At 40.6% G+C, this 21683-nt stretch overlaps 1 protein-coding gene across 2 annotated transcripts; it reads left to right on the forward strand.

Annotated features, from left to right (window-relative positions):
• Nucleotides 1-4: 4 nt before the first annotated feature.
• ak9 (adenylate kinase 9) lies at nucleotides 5-21638 on the forward strand. Of its 2 annotated transcripts, none has more exons than XM_048207036.1 (36): nucleotides 5-159; nucleotides 388-516; nucleotides 644-707; nucleotides 794-846; nucleotides 948-1044; nucleotides 1129-1241; nucleotides 2390-2563; nucleotides 3428-3550; nucleotides 3628-3702; nucleotides 4067-4168; nucleotides 4245-4384; nucleotides 4463-4785; nucleotides 6738-6868; nucleotides 6954-7104; nucleotides 7222-7339; nucleotides 8495-8574; nucleotides 8722-8769; nucleotides 8911-9105; nucleotides 9220-9347; nucleotides 9717-9920; nucleotides 14357-14662; nucleotides 14756-14877; nucleotides 16440-16659; nucleotides 16801-16878; nucleotides 16959-17177; nucleotides 17324-17542; nucleotides 17666-17879; nucleotides 18005-18206; nucleotides 18327-18473; nucleotides 19228-19445; nucleotides 19570-19766; nucleotides 19854-20023; nucleotides 20169-20267; nucleotides 20695-20797; nucleotides 20990-21104; nucleotides 21265-21638. In XM_048207036.1, exons 2-36 carry the CDS (start codon nucleotides 397-399, stop codon nucleotides 21486-21488), a joined length of 5292 nt encoding a protein of 1763 aa, XP_048062993.1. In that variant the 5' UTR covers nucleotides 5-159; nucleotides 388-396; the 3' UTR covers nucleotides 21489-21638. The 2 variants fall into 2 exon arrangements, with proteins under 2 accessions (XP_048062993.1, XP_048062994.1); XM_048207037.1 differs by having other exon boundaries at nucleotides 89-159; nucleotides 437-516.
• Nucleotides 21639-21683: the final 45 nt, after the last annotated feature.

Below are 21683 nucleotides of genomic sequence, written 5' to 3' on the forward strand. Positions count from 1 at the left end.
GTTTTTACAGTAATTGGTAAGCCCACGTCAACAAAATAAAAGCTGGTCAAATTTCGTTTTTCTCTTCTGTTGTGGGCTGGTTGTCATGACACCGTTCAAACACATGAAGTGCGAACAGAGATGGAGGTTACGTTCTGTGGCTGCAGTCACTATTATAAAGTGAGTAAAATCATTGAACAAAGAGAATATGATGTTTATTTATCGTATCGAATCATATAGGATAACAGAAGCACGAATTAGAAAAAAAAAGTTGACTTGATATGGCGTGCGATACTCAAAACATTATACAATCTTAATGTCAGATGATAATTAACGATGAATTGATACTGAACTTGACAGTTTGACCTAATTGAAACAAATTTATAGTTCTGTATATCTGTTTTACAGTAACATACTATGTCATCCACTGTTTCTAATGCGTCCAACTTCCCGTTAGTGGATAAACTAATCGAGGATGAAGCAGAAAGAGAGATTCTGCTCTCCAAACCAATATGTTTTATCATCATTGGAAAACCAGTGAGTTTCCAACATGCATCCTTCTAATTTCTGAAAAATGAAAGTAAATAGTTCTCAGTCAAAACAAATAACAGTATTTAAACAACAGTATTTAATTAAAATGTGTGATTTTTTATATTATTTTCAGGGTGTTGGCAAATCTACTCTTGCCAGAAAATTAGCCAAGACTTGGAATTGTATCCTCATTGATGGTAAATGATCAAGTGCCTAATTTAATACCTCAGTGCCATTAATACATATGGACTTTCTGAGTATTCGTATTTCTTCACCCTTTTAGATACAGATCTTCTCAACAGCCACATCAACGATGAGACTGAACAAGGTATACAGGTGTGTATCACTTGTGTTTATTTATTTAGTTGCTCATAATAGAAATAACTGATTCCCTGCAAACAATTCTAGCTGTGTCAAATAAAATATGCCTGTTTCAGCTCTTTAAGATTCTGGCTGAAGGGAAAGCTGTTCCAGAAGAGATGATGGTCCAGTTAATTGTTGACCGGCTCAAGTCACCTGATGTAGAACATTACGGTAAGGATATGACAGAACTAAAATAATTCAATAAATAATTCATATATATATTTGTAATGACTTGTTTGAATTATGGTTGAGCAGGTTATGTCCTGGCCTGTTTGCCATCAATGTCAGAGGAGTACCTGAAGATACAGGAGCAAATAAACCTGATTAAAAGCCTCAGAATGCCACCAGACTTCATCATCAACATCAAGGTTTTTCACAATATTAATACTATCTATACTCCTCGGAATTTTAAGATAAACACTCATTTAAAGGTGCCCTCGAATGAAAAATTGAATTTATCTTGGCATAGTCAAATAACAAGAGTTCAGTGCATGGAAAAGACATACAGTGAGTCTCAAACTCCATTGTTTCCTCCTTCTTATATAAATCTCATTTGTTTAAAAGACCTCTGAAGAACAGGCGAATCTCAACATAACACCGACTGTTACGTAACAGTGTGGGGTGTACGCCCCCAATATTTGCATATGCCAGCCCATGTTCCCAACATTATGAAAGGCATTAGACAAGGGCAGCCAGTAACGTCTGGATCTGCACAGCTGAATCATCAGACTAGGTAAGCAAGCAAGAACAATAGCGAAAAATGGCAGATGGAGCAATAATAACTGACATGATCCATGATATCATGATATTTTTAGTGATATTTGTGAATTGTCTTTCTAAATGTGTCGTTAGCATGTTGCTAATGTACTGTTAAATGTGGTTAAAGTTACCATCGTTTCTTACTGTATTCACGGAGACAAGAGCCATCACTATTTTCATTATTAAACACTTGCAGTCTGTATAATTCATAAACACAACTTCATTCTTTATAAATCTCTCCAACAGTGTAGCATTAGCCGTTAGCCACGGATCACAGCCTCAAATTCATTCAGAATCAAATGTAAACAATATAACAGTATACAATACTCACATAATCCGATGCATGCATGCCGCATGCATGACGAACACTTTGTAAAGATCCATTTGAGGGTTATATTAGCTGTGTAAACTTTGTTTATGCACTGTTCAAGGCAAGCGCGAGCTCCGTGGGCGTGGAGCACGAGAATTAAAGGGCCAGTAGCCCTGAATCGGCTCATTTATAATGATGCCCCAAAATAGGCAGTTAAAAAAAATCTATGGGGTATTTTGAGCTGAAACTTCACAGACACATTAAGGGGACTTATATTACATCGTTTTAATAAAAGTTCTAGGGCACCTTTAACCTATTGGCATACAATTTAATTATATTGTTTTTGTTGTGCTGTTTCGCCATGTTTTTGCAATGCTGACATTGCGCTGTTATATTCACTTCTGTATAAATATAATTAAGAAATTGCCATTTAATGTATGTCTGCAGTGTGCTGACAGCGACCTGATCCACAGACTGTCAGATGAGCGTCAACATCCAGAGACAGGCCGTGTGTTCCACAGGGAGAAGTGGGACCCTGTGAAGAAAGAGACAGTCATTAAAAGAAGCAGCACAGAGGATGAGGAAGAAGAAGAGGAAGAAACAGAGGATCTGGAGGAAGAGGTAATACTTAAGCTGCATCCTAAATGACGCACTGTACACTATGCAGTTATACGCACTCTACTGTCTAGTGTATGAATTATATTTGGTTATTTTGTCATTCAAATTTGGAGTCTGATGGAGTTTACATAAACAGGAAAGCTGTAACAGGTGTGCATGAAGGGGGGGGGGGGGGGGTTAATTAAGTGCATCCTGGTATTTGAAATGTACTTTTTCTTTTTGGAAATTTAAGGGTTAACACACTACTCACTATTTTTACTAAAATGGCATAGAATATTGCTTAAGTATGTGAATTGGGATGCACCTTTAGTGCAGCTGTTTCACTTGAAGAACCCCCATATAAGCTAAAATATTTCTTCCAGTATTTCAGCTTGTTGTTAAACTTATTTTTTTAACAAAAACTGGTGTATCCATTAAATAAGATTAAATAACATAAAATAATTGTACATAACCAAGCACAATTAATGTTGTGATTCCAAAGGTTTCAAGAACTGTGGGTGCTGCAATAAAAACAACAGCTGCAGTTTTTCATTACATTTTCCTTTTTTATTTTTTTTTTAGATTAGATTAGATTATTTTAATACATAGTCATAAATAATACATAGATTTAAATATTATTTAATTTAATTTAAATCATTTTAAGTTATTTGTGACCCTATTTGAAGTTTGCTAAGGCCCCCTGATTGGGAACCACTGACAAAAGTGTCAGGATTGACAAAAGTGGAAACTGAGTTCAGTATATTATTGCAATTATTTATTTGCTAGACACTTTACCAAAGTTTTTAAAGTTTCATGAATGAATTCAGAATTGCCATTTTTAAAGTCTGTGTGCAAACGACTTAATTAAATTGAAAATCTGTGTTAAAGATGGAAGAGATAGAGCTACAGAAAGACATGATCACACAGCTAGTAAGAGTGAGCGAGAATTACCCAGAGAACGCCAAGAGCAGGATCATGCGCTATAAGGACACCATCCTCAGGCCTCTAGAGGTAATGGCACCTCGTGCATACCTGCATACACACTATTATTGAAACAAAGAGCAGTTATACTTATGTTTGATGTGTAGGATTACATGGCAGATCATAATCCCCCATATTTATTTGAGCTGGATGGAAACAAGGATCCAGAAGAGCTCTTTGAGGTGGGTGACCTCCGTCAAGCTGTAATGCTTAAAGGCCTGTTCACACCAAGGACGATAACTATAATGACGACTATAAAGTTTTAATAATCGTTCTAATTCTACTGGAATAGTGTAGTCCACACCACAGATATAATGATAACGATACTGGTCAATGATATCATTGGAATCATTTTTATTCCAGCTGATGGATGATAAAAACATTGACAGCCAATCAGAATCCATCCTGCTGTAGTGTGGCGGCTAATATAGTTATCGTTACGGTTATCGTTCTTGGTGTGAACGGGCCTTAAGAAACACTGCTGTCTTGAAATCACTAAAGCATGATAATGTAATGATACTGATCTTTCCAATTGCCTGTGCACAGTCAGTAATGTCCCGTTTGGAGTCCATGGCTGTGAGGTGTCCAGCTATGCCTGTGCGTTTGATGCCGACAGAGGACCCAGAGCTTGATGATCAGATGGACCTGGTCAGATACTGCAAACACACACCTCTCTAATGTGACCTTCATTTTACATGCCTCTTCATCATATCTGTTTTTGTAGGAGGAGCTGTTTCGGACTCTGTCTTCCTGTAGGAATGTTGCACCAGGCTTTCATTGGCGAAGGAGTCGATGGTCCTGGAACTGCCCAGTGGCACTCAAAGAGGGCAGGATGGTCAAGGGCAGACAAGAGTTCGCTGTTGGGTTCGTGAAAATGAATTTATTATAAATAAAACTACTTCAAAGTGGCCATTTATAAATTTCATATTTTCTCTCCATCAGCTTCATGGATAAGATCTACGTCCTGTCATCTCAAAATGCTCTGCAGAAGTTCATGGCGAACCCTCGATGCTATCTGCTGCCGCCCGTACCCCACTTGCCTTGCAGGGTGTCCGTGATCGGCCCGCGATGCTCAGGAAAGAGCACAATGTGTGCACTGCTAGCAGAGCATTATGGGGCTGTAGTGGTAGATGTTGAGGCGCTGATGGAGCGTACACGGAGTATGTTTAAAAAAGACATGTTGGACAAAGTGCGTCACGATGCCACCCTCGCAGGCTTGGAGAAGGTCCGAGCCAAGATGCAGCTTGAGGCTACACATGCATCAGGTTAGAAAGGTTATTAGGATGCCAACTTGGTAAATCTAACAAACAACAAGCTCCATTGCATGATAGAATGATAATATGATTGATTTGGGAACTTTTAAAACATTCTGGGACACATTTGGTTTTTCTCCATTTTTGTAGGTAATGTGACAACCAGTGAGGGAGAGTCTCAAACATGAACTTTACACCCCTCTCAGTTTCACTGATAACAATGTATATTCTGTGCTTTAACATTTTGTTAACTGTTATCTTTCATGTCATTTTTATACAGTACAGTCCAAAAGTTTGGAACCACTAAGATTTTTAATGTTTTTAAAAGAAGTTTCGTCTGCTCACCAAGGCTACATTTATTTAATTAAAAATACAGTAAAAAACAATAATATTGTGAAATATTATTACAATTTAAAATAACTGTTTTCTATTTGAATATATTTCACAAAGTAATTTATTCCTGTGATGGCAAAGCTGAATTTTCAGCATCATTACTCCAGTCTTCAGTGTCACATGATCCTTCAGAAATCATTCTAATATGCTGATCTGCTGCTCAACATTTAATGTGTACAATTGTACAAAATATTTGTGTACAATATTTTTTTTCAGGATTATTTGATGAATAGAAAGTTCAAAAGAACAGTGTTTATCTGAAATCTAATCTTTTGTAACATTATAAATGTCTTTACTGTCACTTTTGATTGATTTAATGCATCCTTGCTGAATAAAAGTATTCATTTCTTTAATTTCTTTTCAAAAAAATAAAAATAAAAATTCTTACTGACCCCAAACTTTTGAACGGTAGTGTATAATGCTACAGAAGCTTTGTATTTCAGATAAATGCTGTTCTTTTGAACTTTCTATTCATCAAGGAATCCTGAAAAAAAAAGTACACAACTGTTTTCAACATTGAAAATAATCATAAATGTTTCTTGAGCAGCAAATCAGCATATTAGAATGATTTCTGAAGGATCATGTGACACAGAAGACTGGAGTAACGATGCTGAAAATTCAGCTTTGCATCACAGGAATAAATTACTTTGTCAAATATATTTAAATAGTACACAGTTATTTTAAATTGTAATAATATTTCACAATATTACTGTTTTTTACTGTATTTTTAATTAAATAAATGTAGCCTTGGTGAGCAGACGAAACTTCTTTTAAAAACATTAAAAATCTTAGTGGTTCCAAACTTTTGGACTGTACTGTACATGAAATAAATGAAAAAGGTACAAAGTTCAATGGTAATTCAGGGGTTACAGAGAGTGTTAAAGGATCGGTTCACCCAAAAATGAAAATTCTGTCATCATTTACTCACCCTTATGTCGTTCCAAACCCGTAAGACTTTCGTTCATCTTTGGAACACAAATGAAATTATTTTTAATGAAACTGGAGAGATTTCTGTCAATGACATTAACAGTCCACGCAACTACCACTTTTACACTTACCTTTTCATTTTGGGGAGTACTAGCCCTTTAAATACTACAAAATATAAATACTGCACATAAATACTATGAAATGCACCTTGCTACACTGAACTGTTGCATTGTACTTATTTTAAACTAAATCTAAAATTAAATGTGTAAATTAAATTAGAATGTTTTGAAACAATCAACGTTTTCATTCATTGAAATAAAGCTGAAATCAAATATGAATATTAGATTAAAAACTTAGACTTAAAAAAAGTTGCCTTTGCAACTAACAAAATAAGTTTAAGCTGAAGTATTAAAATTACTCAAACAAAATAAAAAAGCTAAATAGAAATATTTAAAAAAAATCAAAAACTAATAAAACTGACAAAAGCAATGATAGCAAAACTAAAATAGAATATGAATAAAATTAAACTCAAATAGAAAATGAAAATATAAAAACAACAGCCAATCCAAAATATTAATAAATAGTATAATAGTATATTAATAATACCAAAATAACACTGAATTGGTAATGTGTCCTTATTGCAGCAATAGAGGTGACAGAAGATCATCCAGATGTTCAAGCTCTTGTGGAGGAAGCTATGAAGGAAGCAGCAGAGTCTCCAATCTCAGCTTCACGGGAGCTTTATTTGGAGGCCCTGGAGAAGCACATAAGAGAGGTAGACAGCTGTGCTGCCACCCTCAGCTTTCATACTTACATAAAACAACATTATTTGTGTTTAAGAAATGCCTGTGGGTTGTTAGATTGAGGCTGAAGATGAGGATGCTGAATATAAAAGGGGATGGATACTGGACAACATTCCCAGCAGTAGATCACAGCTGATCACCATTGACGAACTACATGGTGTTATAACACCTGAAATCCTATTCTGTCTGCAAGACAATGATGGAGAGGGTGAGAGAAAGACATGTATTTGCATGTATACTAAATGACAAAACATTTCTTGGTCTTTCTGCTTTAGGCCATGAGGTCCACTTAGTTGTGATGGTCACTTGTTGTTGTTTATTGAAGGAAGAGCTGTACTAACCAGGATGTATGAACAGAATAAAAAAGAGGTGGATCGAGCTGTGTTGGCTCGCCTGAAGAAAGAAAGGAAACTGCATAAGACACAAGACAATCATGAGACACTGTGAGTGCAGCTCATACAAGGGCCCAGTTTCAGAAAATATAAAGCGGGTTTTAAAAGTTTGAAACCACAGGAGAGAATGCTTCTATCTTACTGATCCAAACTTTTGAATAGTAGTGTAAATGAAATTGATAATTTCTTAGTATTTCCAGGTTTAAATTAGATTTCGACTCCTAAATTTTCAGATGTTTGGATCCAGTTGCATCTGAAAGGATCTCAAAAACCTGTGGAGAAAAATCATTACAAGTTAAACCCTTTGGTGCTCTACGATTATTTCGGACCAAAAAATTTTACGTTTTTTTTTTTTGTTGTTGTTGTTGACTTTTTTACTTCATTGGAATGGTACGAAACTTGGTAAAAGTTTAGGCACTTGCTATGTGAACACACACAAAAAATCATGGACATGATTCGAAAAGGTTAAATCGTCTTGAAAAAAAGTGTCACACTTGTGCTCCTCACAGTCAAAAATGACCGCATTTGAAATGAATGGGAGATGAATTTCATCTAGTGAAAACTTTTGGAACTGCGGTACAAAATCTTACTGAAAGCACATTTTTTGAGATATCAAGCTCAAATTTGGAACAACTTTTTTGGATTTATCGCTTTGATTTTCTCACAGTTTTAGAGTAAAGCATGTTTTTGAAAATATATATTTCATATAAAAATTTAAAATAGTATTTTTGTGCATTTTTCATAACAATAAACTTAAAATTTTGTAACCTTTTTTAAGTTAACTTTTTTTAAAAACTTTTTTCTCTTCAGCAATAATTTGCCAAGTGTCATCTTTAAAAGGAGATCAAAATTAAGTCTGTGCTCTAAAGCATTCAAAATTTATCACAAATTAAGTTGGAAATTTAATTTTCAGGTCAATGCTCAAAAAGTAAATTAATGGATTATAACTATAGTGTAAATATAATCTAGTACCATAAAATCCTCTAAAAATACAAACTATTAAATAAAAAACTAAAATATAGTACATGTATTTCATTGAGAAAAAAAAAAAAAAGTTTTTGACCGACACGTGAAGAGCACCAGAAGGTTAAGATATGGTTGATTTTCATGGTTTCATGTTGGAAAGTGGTGGTTTACTTATTTCAAAATGGAGGTGCGATTTGATTTTCTGAATATTTTCAGCATTGCTTTCATGCTTTTTTGCAGGAAACCGACTGAAGCCTTAAAGAAAGATTCGCAGCCTATTGACACCCAGTCCAAACTAGAGACATTGCTTGAGGAGTCAGGTTGTACTCTTTGACATCATTACATTGCTATGCATTTACATAATGTCAAACTCTGCTCAATCTTACAGTATTGCCAGTGGTCTTAGATCTTAAAGTATGAATATGTGTTAAATTATGTTTTGATAAATAATTTATATCCATTTACAGAGAGTTCTGATAAGTCTGATGATGAAGGCAAAATTTTAAATGATGAAGGTGTGTAGTCTTATTATCTATTTGTACTGTATATTTTTCCTTCAACTCTCACTTTTCCTTTATTTGAGTGTCAATTATGGTTTAATTGCTACTTCTGGAAGGAATGTATTTTTGGATATCTATATATCTCTGGGTGTACAGAGGTGGTGCTTCCAACGGTGTGGGAAAATGGTTATCCTGACGGCCCAGAGATGGATGCCTTTAGTGTGCAGCTGAAGCAGTTTGTGGCAGATTGGGAAAGCATGGAGCACACCATCACCTGCAGCTATGCAATACTGAACATCACCAACAAAACACCTCAGGACATCCTCCAAGAGATGATTTACCATATGGAGAGTATGTGGAGTGGACTGTCTGTCTGTTTCATGCTCTCTAAATTAGCAGTAAGACCCTGTCATTCACTATATCCTTTCTGTCTTTCTCTTGTCCCTCTCTAAATTTCTCTCTTAGAGCCATTTAAGTACACAGCTTGGAGGATATCTAGTGCAGACCTAGAGGAGGAGGAAGAGGCTGTACATGCACTGGTACAGGCTGAGAAACAAGATGATGTTAATGAAGAGGAGGAACAAGAATCAGAGGTGGAAAAGCGGCTTTTATCCACCGAATCCCTTTTGACCTAAAATATTTACTTGAAGTACCCCCTAAGATTTAAAGTTAATATTTTAATAATTTAACAACACATTTGCATGTTCATGGTTCTCTGATGTTGATTAATGGTTGCAAGGCATGCAGGTAAACAAATATTAATCATAGTATTATTTTTTTTATTATTATTTTAATTTAATTAAATACTAGCTTTTCATCAATTCACAAACCCCAGTTTGGGAAACCCTGACTTAGACCAACAATTTATGAAAATAGGGCAGACAGATGTAAGAACACTTACTGTGTGAACAACCTGTTACTCATAGAATATCATACCACTCTTTTGTTTATGATGGTCTCAGGAGGAAGTCGGCTTTAAGAGGCAGCTGGGAGACACAAAGCACTTTTGTCCAGTGGTGCTAAAGGAGAGGTGTACGCTACAACCGTGTCTGGACGATTATGCTGCCAAGTACAGAGACAAAGTCTATTATTTCTCCAGCACAGAGGCTCAAGAAATGTTCCTACAGAACCCTGAACTCTACATATCTAACACACAACTATTAAAGGTATTTCTTTTGTATTGAATCGGGATAAATGATAAACCAAAAAATGAAAACATCTCACTCAATAGCTTTAAAAGTGCAATATGTAATATTTTTGCAGTAAAATATCCAAAAACCACTGGGCCAGTGTTATATATTTTGTTCACTTGAGTACTTACAACATCCCAAATGTTTAAAACTATTGGAAAACGTGAGAAAATTGCAATTTTAACCAAGGCTCCGGGACGTGTGAGGAGTCGCCTGTCAATTGCGTTACCCTCGGTTTCACAAACACTATTTTGTCAAGTAGCTAACATAGCATAATCAGATATAGCTTTATTTTTAGTAACAGTAATACAGCATTTTCTCCATCATACAATACATTTAAAATTAATTGCATGCCATTTATCATCACAAGCCATTCAGCATTTAATATGATATTCTTAAATCGATCTATCTTACTGCATTGTGTCTCAAACAAGTGTCTCACAGCAGCCACCGAGCGAACGCACAGAGTAACGTTATAACATTTTCAACACATTGTGTTACCTCATACTTATGACAGGTGTTGTGCCGAATTTCGACCCCTGCCAAATTATTACCCCCCTCTTTGAAGTCGCTAATGTTACGTGTAGCTGGTCAAGAGATGAGGCAGATGCGGATTTCCACAATAATATAACACTTTAATCAAACAAGGGCAAGGAACGCCAACATACACATATAAACAACATTCAGAACGGACAAGGAGTGAAGGGAGTGAGTGCCATATAAAGGGAGTGAAGACAATAGAGTCCAGGTGCAGGTGATGAGTGATGATGAGGAGCTGACGAGGGAAGTGAGTGCAGGTGATGAAACAGGAGGATCATGGGAAATGGAGTCCAGGGAAACACGGGATCTGTGACATTACCCCCCCCTCCCGGTAGGCGCGTCCTCGCGCCGTAGATGAAACAACTGGGAGGGGGCGGGCGCCCTGGAGACCTCACGCTGGTGCAGGGGGAGGAGCAGACTGGAGTGGAGGTCTCCAGGGCAGGTTCAAAAGCCATGGCGGGTCAGGGGCTGAAGGCAGCCATGGCGGGTCAGGGGCTGAAGGCAGCCATGGCGGGTCAGGGGCTGAAGGCAGCCATGGCGGGTCAGGGGCTGAAGGCAGCCATGGCGGGTCAGGGGCTGAAGGCAGCCATGGCGGGTCAGGGGCTGAAGGCAGCCATGGCGGGTCAGGGGCTGAAGGCAGCCATGGCGGGTCAGGGGCTGAAGGCAGCCATGGCGGGTCAGGGGCTGAAGGCAGCCATGGCGGGTCAGGGGCTGAAGGCAGCCATGGCGGGTCAGGGGCTGAAGGCAGCCATGGCGGGTCAGGGGCTGAAGGCAGCCATGGCGGGTCAGGGGCTGAAGGCAGCCATGGCGGGTCAGGGGCTGAAGGCAGCCATGGCGGGTCAGGGGCTGAAGGCAGCCATGGCGGGTCAGGGGCTGAAGGCAGCCATGGCGGGTCAGGGGCTGAAGGCAGCCATGGCGGGTCAGGGGCTGAAGGCAGCCATGGCGGGTCAGGGGCTGAAGGCAGCCATGGCGGGTCAGGGGCTGAAGGCAGCCATGGCGGGTCAGGTGCAGCGGGCAGCCATGGCGGGTCAGGTGCAGCGGGCAGCCATGGCGGGTCAGGTGCAGCGGGCAGCCATGGCGGGTCAGGTGCAGCGGGCAGCCATGGCGGGTCAGGTGCAGCGGGCAGACATGCAGCGGGCATACATGGCGGGTCAGGTGCAGCGGGCAGCCATGGCGGGTCAGGAGCCGAAGCCTTCGAGGCGTTGAGCCCAGGCGTTGCTGAAGGACTGGCGGGTGATGGCGGAACCGAAGGCTCCGCCGACCGAAGCGCAGCCGGGGCTCCAGAAGGCCGCAGTAGAACAAGGATGACAGACAACAAAGTGAACACCGGGGGAAGTGAGGAGGCCAACTGGAACTGAGGGACGGAGCGGAGACGGAGGAGTGCAGTCCAGAGGGGAAGGCAGGCAGACGAGGGACCAAGGTGTGAGCGGAGGCAGGATGGAGACTGGTGAGACTAGTGGCCTGATGGACAACGGTGGAGCAGAGGGAGGTTGGAGCCGGGGTGACGGTAATCGCCCAGAGGTCCGAGGTGGAGATCTGGGCGAGGGGGCTAGAGGTGAAGGTTCAGTGTATACATAAATGGGAGGAGGCGGGAGAGGGAGGCAGGGAGGGAGAACAGTCTTTACAAAGTTCATAATGGGAGCGGCTGGCTCGGCAGAGGCTGGAGCTGAGGGCTCGGCGGCGGCTGGAGCTGAGGGCTCGGCGGCGGTGGCTGGAGCGGCAGGCTCGGTGGCGGCTGGAGCGGCAGGCTCGGCGGCGGCGGCTGGAGCGGCAGGCTCGGCGGCGGCGGCTGGAGCGGCAGGCTCGGCGGCGGCGGCTGGAGCGGCAGGCTCGGTGGCGGCTGGAGCGGCAGGCTCGGCGGCGGCGGCTGGAGCGGCAGGCTCGGCGGCGGCGGCTGGAGCGGCAGGCTCGGCGGCTGGAGCGGCAGGCTCGGCGGCTGGAGCGGCAGGCTCGGCGGCTGGAGCGGCAGGCTCGGCGGCGGCGGCTGGAGCGGCAGGCTCGGCGGCGGCGGCTGGAGCGGCAGGCTCGGAGAGGGTTGGAGCGGCAGGCTCGGAGAGGGTTGGAGCGGCAGGCTCGGCGGAGACTGGAGCGGCTTGCTCGGCGGAGACTGGAGCGGCTTGCTCGGCGGAGACTGGAGCGGCTTGCTCGGCGGAGACTGGAGCGGCTTGCTCGGCGGAGACTGGAGCGGCTTGCTCGGCGGAGACTGGAGCGGCTTGCTCGGCGGAGACTGGAGCACTTGGCTCGGCGGAGACTGGAGCGGCTTGCTCGGCGGAGACTGGAGCGGCTTGCTCGGCGGAGACTGGAGCGCTCGGCTCGGCGGAGACTGGAGAGCTCGGCTCGGCGGAGACTGGAACAGAGGGCCAATCCATGCCCTCAAACACAATTAGAATCCCCGTAGGGACGGGAGCGGGCTCTGGAGATACTGGAGCGGGCTTTGGAGATACTGGAGCGGATTGCTTCCTCCTCCTCCGCTTACGGGACCCAGTTGAGGATTGTGGGTTCCGTGTGGGGCAGGCAGGGAGTTCGCTGGAGGGGTATGCGGAGGAAGCCGGAGGTTGACTGACTGGCCCGGCCAACCGTGTCTCTGGATGGACCAGAGACAGACACCCATCCTGAACCCAATCAACGATAAATTTGGAATCATTTAACCACAAAATGGAATTTATGGTTTCGCTTAAGGAGAAACGATAATCGGGTTCACTAAAATGGATGGTGTCATCATCTAGTCCATCCAGAAACAGGGAGATCAAAACTGCTTCAGGCCAGTCAGACACATAAGCGAGCTCAACGAACTCCTCCACATACCTCTCCAGCGAACGACCAACCTGCAGGAGCCCGATGAGGCGATCGCCGGCCGACAGATGGATGAGAGGCATAGGAGGAGCACGAGCCAGGAAGCTGGTGGAAGTCTCCATTTCTTCTTTTTTTTTCTTTTTTGTGGAAAATCCAAACTGTATGGGTCCGTTCTTCTGTTACGTGTAGCTGGTCAAGAGATGAGGCAGATGCGGATTTCCACAATAATATAACACTTTAATCAAACAAGGGCAAGGAACGCCAACATACACATATAAACAACATTCAGAACGGACAAGGAGTGAAGGGAGTGAGTGCCATATAAAGGGAGTGAAGACAATAGAGTCCAGGTGCAGGTGATGAGTGATGATGAGGAGCTGACGAGGGAAGTGAGTGCAGGTGATGAAACAGGAGGATCATGGGAAATGGAGTCCAGGGAAACACGGGATCTGTGACAGCTAACTGATTGCCTAATCTTAACCACACCCCTGTCCTAACCCCTCCCCCACACCTACTCCTAAACCTACCAATACTAAGGGGGTAATAATCTGGCAGGGGGTCGAAATTCGGCACAACACCGGTTGTGTTACACAATCACTCCAGCGGCCTCGTTCAGCTCCCACAACACTCGGTCCTGCTCTGCTTCATACTACAGTAACATTAATAATCTCATCCATGAACATGATTTATTCCCGAGTCCAATTCCTGTTCTTTTGCACTGTCCGTTGAGGTGGAGACCACATGTCCCAAGATTCCTCTCTAAAACTTGGCGTCATCAAGCTACGCCTTTGTTTTGAATAGGCTTCTAGCAACCTCTAGCGGCCAAAATTGTTACATATTGTACCTTTAATATGCAACATTTCGGTCAACAGACCTTCCTCAGGCATCATATATATTTTTGCCAGGATAAATGATAAAAACACACACATGTTGGAAAGTGACAACAAACATCTGACCTCGTTTTGTACTTTTGAACGTCTTTTGAATCTGTGAAAAAACAAACAAATAGAAAATGACAAATATGTACAATATGTGGCAAATAATGTACTTAACACAAAGCTCTGCTTGTATGCACCCAGCCACCTACGCTGCGTGTCTTCATGCTAGGAGTGAGGGGCTCGGGGAAGACCACCTATGGGAAGTGGCTTGCAGAGCAGCTGGGAGTCTTCCACATCCAGTTCCGAGAGCGACTACAGGAGCTGATCCTACGGAAGACCCAGAAACGCGTGTCATACGCAGATGATTCGGAACCCCCTGAGGAACCTCCAGAGGAGCTGCAGGGCCTGCTGGAGGCTCAGGCCCAGGGTCAGAGCGCAGAATCCCCTCTAGACCAGGAAGACAAGACCAGTCATGAGGATACTGCATCTGATAAACCTGACACAAATGTAAGGTGGCTGTTAAGGCAAGATGTTTGTATTTTTGTTGTTGTTGTTGCATAGCTTATCTCTGAATAATTGTATGCATTGGTATGTTTGTAGGAAGAACCAGCATTGACTGATGATGAGGAGGCCATAAAGGCATACCTGCAGGATGGAGATCCTCTCCCTCTGGAGATTCTGGAAATGGTTTTATTACAGTGGTGGGACCAGGAACCCTACAAGTAAATGTTCATTCATAAACAATCACTATTTCATACGTGCTACCTCATTAAACAATCACAAAAAAAGAAAAAAAATGCAGATATAGCTCAAACTTTAAATCGTAAAAGAGATAGTACACCTCAAAATTAAACTTTTGGGATTATTTATTCACCCTCATATCATTTCAAACCTGCAAAAAAAAAATTACAGTTGTTTTTCAAGCTCCAATAGAAACTAAAAAAGCACTAACAGCACTTTTAAAGTTATCATTCTTTAATATCTATCTATATATTTTTAAAGGTGCCCTCGAATGAAAAATTGAATTTATCTTGGCATTGTTAAATAACAAGAGTTCAGTACATGGAAATGACATACAGTGAGTCTCAAACTCCATTGTTTCCTCCTTTTTATATAAATCTCATTTGTTTAAAAGACCTCCGAAGAACAGGCGAATCTCAACGTAACACCGACTGTTATGTAACAGTCGGGGTGTACGCCCCCAATATTTGCATATGCCAGCCCACGTTTCCAACATTATAAAAGGCATTAGACAAGGGCAGCCAGTATTAACGTCTGGATCTGTGCACAACCAAATCATCAGACTAGGTAAGCAAGAAAGAACAATAGCGAAAAATGGCAGATGGAGCAATAATAACTGACATGATCCATGATAACATGATATTTTTAGTGATATTTGTAAACTGTCTTTCTAAATGTTTCGTTAGCATGTTGCTAATGTACTGTTAAATGTGGTTAAAGTTACCATCGGTTATTACTGTATTCACGGAGACAAGACAGCCAGCGCTATTTTCATTTTTAAACACTTGCAGTCTGTATAATGCATAAACACAACTTCATTCTTTATAAATCTCTCCAACAGAGTAGTATTAGCCGTTAGCCACGGAGCACTATCAAACTCATTCAAAATCAGAAGTAAACAATATAACAGTATACAATACTCACATAATCCGACGCATCCATGCCACATGCATGACGAACACTTTGTAAAGATCCATTTTGAGGGTTATATTAGCTGTGTAAACTTTGTTAAGGCACTGTTCAAGGCAAGCGCGAGCTCTGTGGGCGTGGAACACGGGATTTAAAGGGGCCGCAGCATAAAATCGGCGCGTTTATAATGATGCCCCAAAATAGGCAGTTAAAAAAATTTATTAAAAAAAATCTATGGGGTATTTTGATCTGAAACTTCACAGACACATTCAGGGGACACCTTAGACTTATATTACATCTTTTAAAAACATAATCTAGGGCACCTTTAAAATAACTTTTTAAAGAGTAGCTTAACAATTAAACAGCCAAAAACAGATAAAAATAAATTTGAGTGATATTGAATAGTGGAAAATATATAAATAATAAAACATAGTTAAACATTTATTCTGCATTATTTATCAGACAGCAATATCGTATCTGTCATAAAAAGGCAATATCAGTAATGATATGATGGTAATGATTTCCAAGGGAAAAATAAGCATATGTGTTGGAATGTAGGAGGGTGAGTATATAATGTACGAAAGACACAATTGTCATTTTTTGGCAAAATAATCCTTGAAAATTTTTCTCTCAGATCCACAGGGTTTATTTTGGAGGGATTTCCCCAAAATCAAGAGGAGGTGTCCTTCATGGTGGAGCATCACTTGTTTCCAGATATGGTGGTAGTGATGTCAGTAGAGGTGTCTGAGGTGGTGCGGCGTCTCCTGCCTTCACGGCTCACGCGTTGGAGAGAGAGACAAAAGCGCAGCCAAGAACAAAAGCATCTGGTCATTAAGCTGCAGAGTGAACTCAGGGTGAGTGTTTAAGCAAAAACTTAAGCACTTGGGATAAAAGGTTGTAAATTCCAAATAAGCAAAATAAACAGCAGGCATTTACCGTAAAGCAGGTGAAACAGTTTTTGGAGTAAATATGCATTGGTCTGTGTCAAACTGTAGGAGCGGGCCATCACCCAGAGAAGAGCTGAACTTATGGCTGAACGTGCTACCAAAAAAACCAGCCCACTCAAAGAACAGGTCATTGATCGCCGTCGTCGTGTCTTGCATTGGTGAGTGACTCTGACAGATTCTGACTGGACATTCTGTTGCTTCATCAGGAGGATGAGGATGACGAAGAGGTGCAAGAAGAAGCAGAGGGAATGGACGAAGAAGAGCAGGAATGGGAGGAAATGGAGGCCATGCTCCTAGAGGAGTTTCCTCCTGTGGAGGAAGAGGAGGCAGAGGATGAAGAAACAGAAACTAGTGCAGAAGAGAGGCTGGAGGCAGAGATAAGTCAGAGGTTTGAGAAGGATGACAACAATCTCACCAGTATGACGGTAAAGACGAGCTGAAAGCTCATATTATAAACAGATTTATAATCTAATTTAAGTCCTAAGGAATTTGACTTTTCATGTTAGGAAGACATTATAGCTCTTGTTCAATTCTACAAATTCTGCAGATAATACATTGTTTTTCTTCATAGGACTTTCTAACAGACAACCAAATCCCCCGTCTGGTTATAAGCGCAGGCAATTTGCCTCGGATTGTGAGGTACCAGCTCCTACAGGGAATCAAACCTCTGATGGTAAACAGAGACTCACTCTTTCAGATGTGTCAGCCAATCAGCTACAGTCTCGCCAGAAGACTCCTGTATTGTTCCTTTAAATATCCCAGTGCCTTCGGGTGCTGGGATCCTGTTAAGGTAAAAGCAGATATACAATATATTGACAATGAATTGAATAATATAAGCCTAAAATAGCCTAAACAGAGCATAAAAATATAAACAAAGAGACAAAATATGCCTGTTTGCCTTTATGTTCTGTAGTATGCAGAAGGGGATTTGATCCAGCCTCCACAGGGCCCTTTCAACGCCACATTCCCTGTCATTCTACATCAGTTTGTCTACTTCTTTGCCTCCAGGGAGACACGCAACACCTTCATCCTCAACCCAATCAAATATCTCAGTCAACCAAAGCCCAACCCTTCCCTTCCCATCAAACTGGCTATTATTGGCCCACCCAAAGCAGGCAAAACCACAGGTCAGATTTTTGGAGATAAAATACAAGTATTTATAGACACTCATGAAAATATATAATAACTTAAAAGCAAAAGTGTTTTTATAAATTTCAGAAAAAGTAGCTTTTAACTATGTTTGTGCACTCAGTGGCCCGGGTGTTTGCACGCGAGTACGGTCTTGCTCGACTCTCAATTGGGGATGCAATACGTATGGTGATCAACAACCAGTCCAAAACTGAATTGGCTTATCAGGTGCAGAAGCATTTGAACCAGGGCCTGACTGTTCCTGATGAACTAGCTATCCAGTGCTTGGAGGTGGCAGTAATGAGCCTGGTCTGCAGCACTCGTGGGTGAGGACCACATTTTTTCCAATTAAAGAAATGTACTTCTGCAAGAAAAAAATAACCTAAAAGACAGAAGACTGTGAGTCTATACGTGTATGTATCATTATACATGTGTTTGATCCTCAGGTTTGTGTTGGACGGCTTCCCTGTGACCAAGCATCAGGCTGAATTACTGGAATCCTGCAGCATTATTCCTATGCTAGTGATTGAACTGCAACTGGACACAGCGGAAGTGCTGAGGAGAGGCCTGAAAGACAGGGGAAAAAACAACAGGTTAGACCAGCACAAAAACTCACAAGCCCCCAGTGATATTTTAGTATTATTTTTTATACTATTATTGTATTTATCAATATTTTGAATTTAGATTTTATTTTTGTATTTTCAGTTTACATTTTAACTTTTGTAAATTTTAGTAATTTTGTTTTGTGCTTTTGCCATTTTCTTATTAGTTTTAGTTGTTTAATATTTCTAATTTAGATTTAATTTATATTTATTTCAGTTTTAGTAATTGTATTACTTATTTTATTTCAGTTAAATTTTCATTTAAATTGATTTTTTATAAGATTAAGTTGTTTCATCTAATATTTTTTATTTTATTTCAGCTTTATTTCAATTAAGGAAACTATTTTTATACACTGACCTAAACATAATTCAATGCTACTACTAAAAACCACAACACCATTTTAATTCCACCTTAAAAATAAAACTTTTTTTTTTTCAAGATTTAAGACTAGTCATAAAATTAGGAGAATAAAGTAATAATGTTTAGAGAATAATGTCATAATAGACTTTTTATGAGAATAAAGTCATTAAAAATTATAAGACGCAATGTTATGAGAATTAATGTTACGAGTATAAAGTTGTAAAAATTATGAGAATAAAAGCTGAATATTGCTTGTATTAAGTAGATTTATTTTATTTTAACGTGGGCAGTGTTACAAATGTTGTGGTATTATGATCTGGCATAATACGCATATTAGATGCAAATATTCACATTTTGTAAGATTATGGCATCTCTCTCCAACAGGCCTTACCCAATGCATGACAGCCCCCAGGTCCTAAACATTCGCAACTCTTGCTTCAGACGTGAAATCGAAGCTCTTAGGCAACACTTCCACCAGCAGTATCACAACTGGACTCCCATTGATGCTCACAAGAGCAAGTGGTGGGTATGGGAGCGAGTTTTAGATGAAGTTCGCATAAGCATAAGGCACAGTCATGCTTACCTGGAAAGAATTCAAAAAGGTGAGAGCATGCAAATGATGAACAGTTGTCAAACAAGAAACACTAGTAATATGCATCTGTGTATTAAGCATTAAATTTGCATCAATATGGGTAGTTTTGTGATGGCTTTCTGTCATCCTCACAGGCCAGGCAGCCTGTATAAACAGACTGTGCATTACCCCAAGAGAGCTGCAGTCTCGGCTGGGCGAGTTTGGGCAGTACTGCCCAGTTAGCTTAGCTCTCCATCGTCATCTGGTGGACTGTTCAGATAATACCTCACTAGAATTGGCTGCAGAGTTCAGGGGCCACTTCTACAAAATGGCCAGCATGGAGTTTCTAGAGGTAAAGTGTCAGATGGCCCGGCAGCATGTTCATCTGCACACAGAAACTTTGGTTTAACTCACTGCCTCTCTTTATGTTTCCTAAAAGAGATTTTTAGAGTCCCCGGACCAGTTTGTGGTTCCAGGTTGCCCTTACACATTGCCCCCTCCTCCACTCCTGCCTCATAAGCTCAATGCAGGCCAGGTGAAGAGCAGGTTCCCTCAACAGGTGGAGATGAAGGGTTTCTGCCCCGTCACTTATCTAGATGGTCAACAGAGGTACACACTTCATCATTAATAAGCTACCTTTTTCACACACACTTTAGTAAAGTAAAAGACACATTGTCATTTAAAAGCATTAGACCTTAAGTGAATTTAAATGATTCACAGTGCAGTTCTACCATGTTTTTCTCTTAATCTGTAGGTATGAGGCCTTGGTGCGTGGGAACATGGAGTATGCTGTTGAGTATCGAAATAGGATCTATATATTTGAGAGTGAGAAGAAACAAGAGCAATTTCTCCAGTGAGTAGTAATTTGGCTGGATATATATATTGGATTTTTTGGAAATAAACAGTAAAGATTTTTACATTGTTTCAAATATTTGACACAAAAATATTAAGCATCACAACTATTTTCAGCATTGATAAGAAATGTTTCTTGAGCAGCAAATCAGCATATTAGAATGATTTCTGAAGGATCATGTGACACTGAAGACTGAAGTAATGATTCTGAAAATTCAGCTTTGCCATCACAGGAATAAATTACAATTTAGAATATATAAATATACTTTAAAAAAACAGGCATTTTAAATTGTAATAATATTTAAAAATATTATTGTTCATACTGTATATATCTTCAGTAAAGGTAATGATAATAATAGCCATAGCAATGTGCTATTTCTAATACAGCAACATGAAACACAGATAATTCACAACAGAACTGTCCTCAGGTCACCTGAGATTTACTGGGACCAGAAACTTCCACATAAACTACCTCCGTTGGAAGATCCAGTCTTACTAACCTCTTTACCCATCATGGGCTATTTGGAACAAGTAAGAAAACAATTAAACATAGTAGACACCCACTTCAGTCTGTTAATCTGCTGCTTTTGTATACCTATTAATATTGGTAAATGGTCACATAACAAAATGGCATGTGTAACCATCAATAGACTATTTTAACAAGTAGTAAAATAATTCTTAACCACAGTTATTGTAAATGTTTTTTTGTTTGTTTGTTTGTAGAGTGTGGCAGTACCCATAATCAAAGCCATGACTGCTGTTGGTCAACTCAAGCCCAAGTTCCCCTTTCTCAGTGTGAAGAGATCTGCTTTATTGTACCTGGCCTTTCATCTGAAAGGTGGCCTTGAATTTCTAATTTTGGCTTCCTTATGAATAGCTGGGGATGAGAATGTTTTGATAATTTGTGAAAGAACGAAATTTATTCAATGTAGGATCATTTCAAATAAAGTAAAAGTATCTTCCCACACTTGAAACCTTCTACCTCTCCATCCTCACAGCATTCAACACCAGGAACCCGGACTATATTCGACAGAAGTACAAAAAGAAACTTCAAAAGTTTGAAGAAGGCTGTGAGCTCGTCTCATACCTGGGTACGACCATGAAGAGATACAGATCCCCTCTCAACCTGCCCCCAGATTTTGTACAGAAGCTGGACAGGTTTCTGGCCCTAGAAAAGTCCACCAAAACAGCCTCAGGTCTGATACAGCTTGGGGGCAGTTGAAACATAACTTCAAATAATAAAAACATTGAGTCAGCACATCACAGTATTTGATCAGTGTTGGTTGACATTACATTATTATTTTGCAAGCACTTTGTTCTGTTCAATTGACAATGAAATAAATGGGCACAATAAATGTTTTAATTGATTTTGTTTTCAACGTTTGGTGTGTTTTTTTTTTACAGACATATTCCAATT

The sequence above is a fragment of the Megalobrama amblycephala genome, linkage group LG11, assembly GCF_018812025.1.
Source record: "Megalobrama amblycephala isolate DHTTF-2021 linkage group LG11, ASM1881202v1, whole genome shotgun sequence".
NCBI lineage: Eukaryota > Metazoa > Chordata > Actinopteri > Cypriniformes > Xenocyprididae > Megalobrama > Megalobrama amblycephala.

Bases quoted from the DNA above. Each gene is read 5' to 3' on its own strand.
- ak9 (XM_048207036.1), top strand. From the start codon at position 397: ATGTCATCCACTGTTTCTAATGCGTCCAACTTCCCGTTAGTGGATAAA. The intron at 17,543-17,665 runs GTAAAAGCAGAT...TATGTTCTGTAG, and splicing joins GGTGCTGGGATCCTGTTAAG to TATGCAGAAGGGGATTTGAT. The intron at 19,446-19,569 runs GTGAGAGCATGC...TCATCCTCACAG, and splicing joins CCTGGAAAGAATTCAAAAAG to GCCAGGCAGCCTGTATAAAC.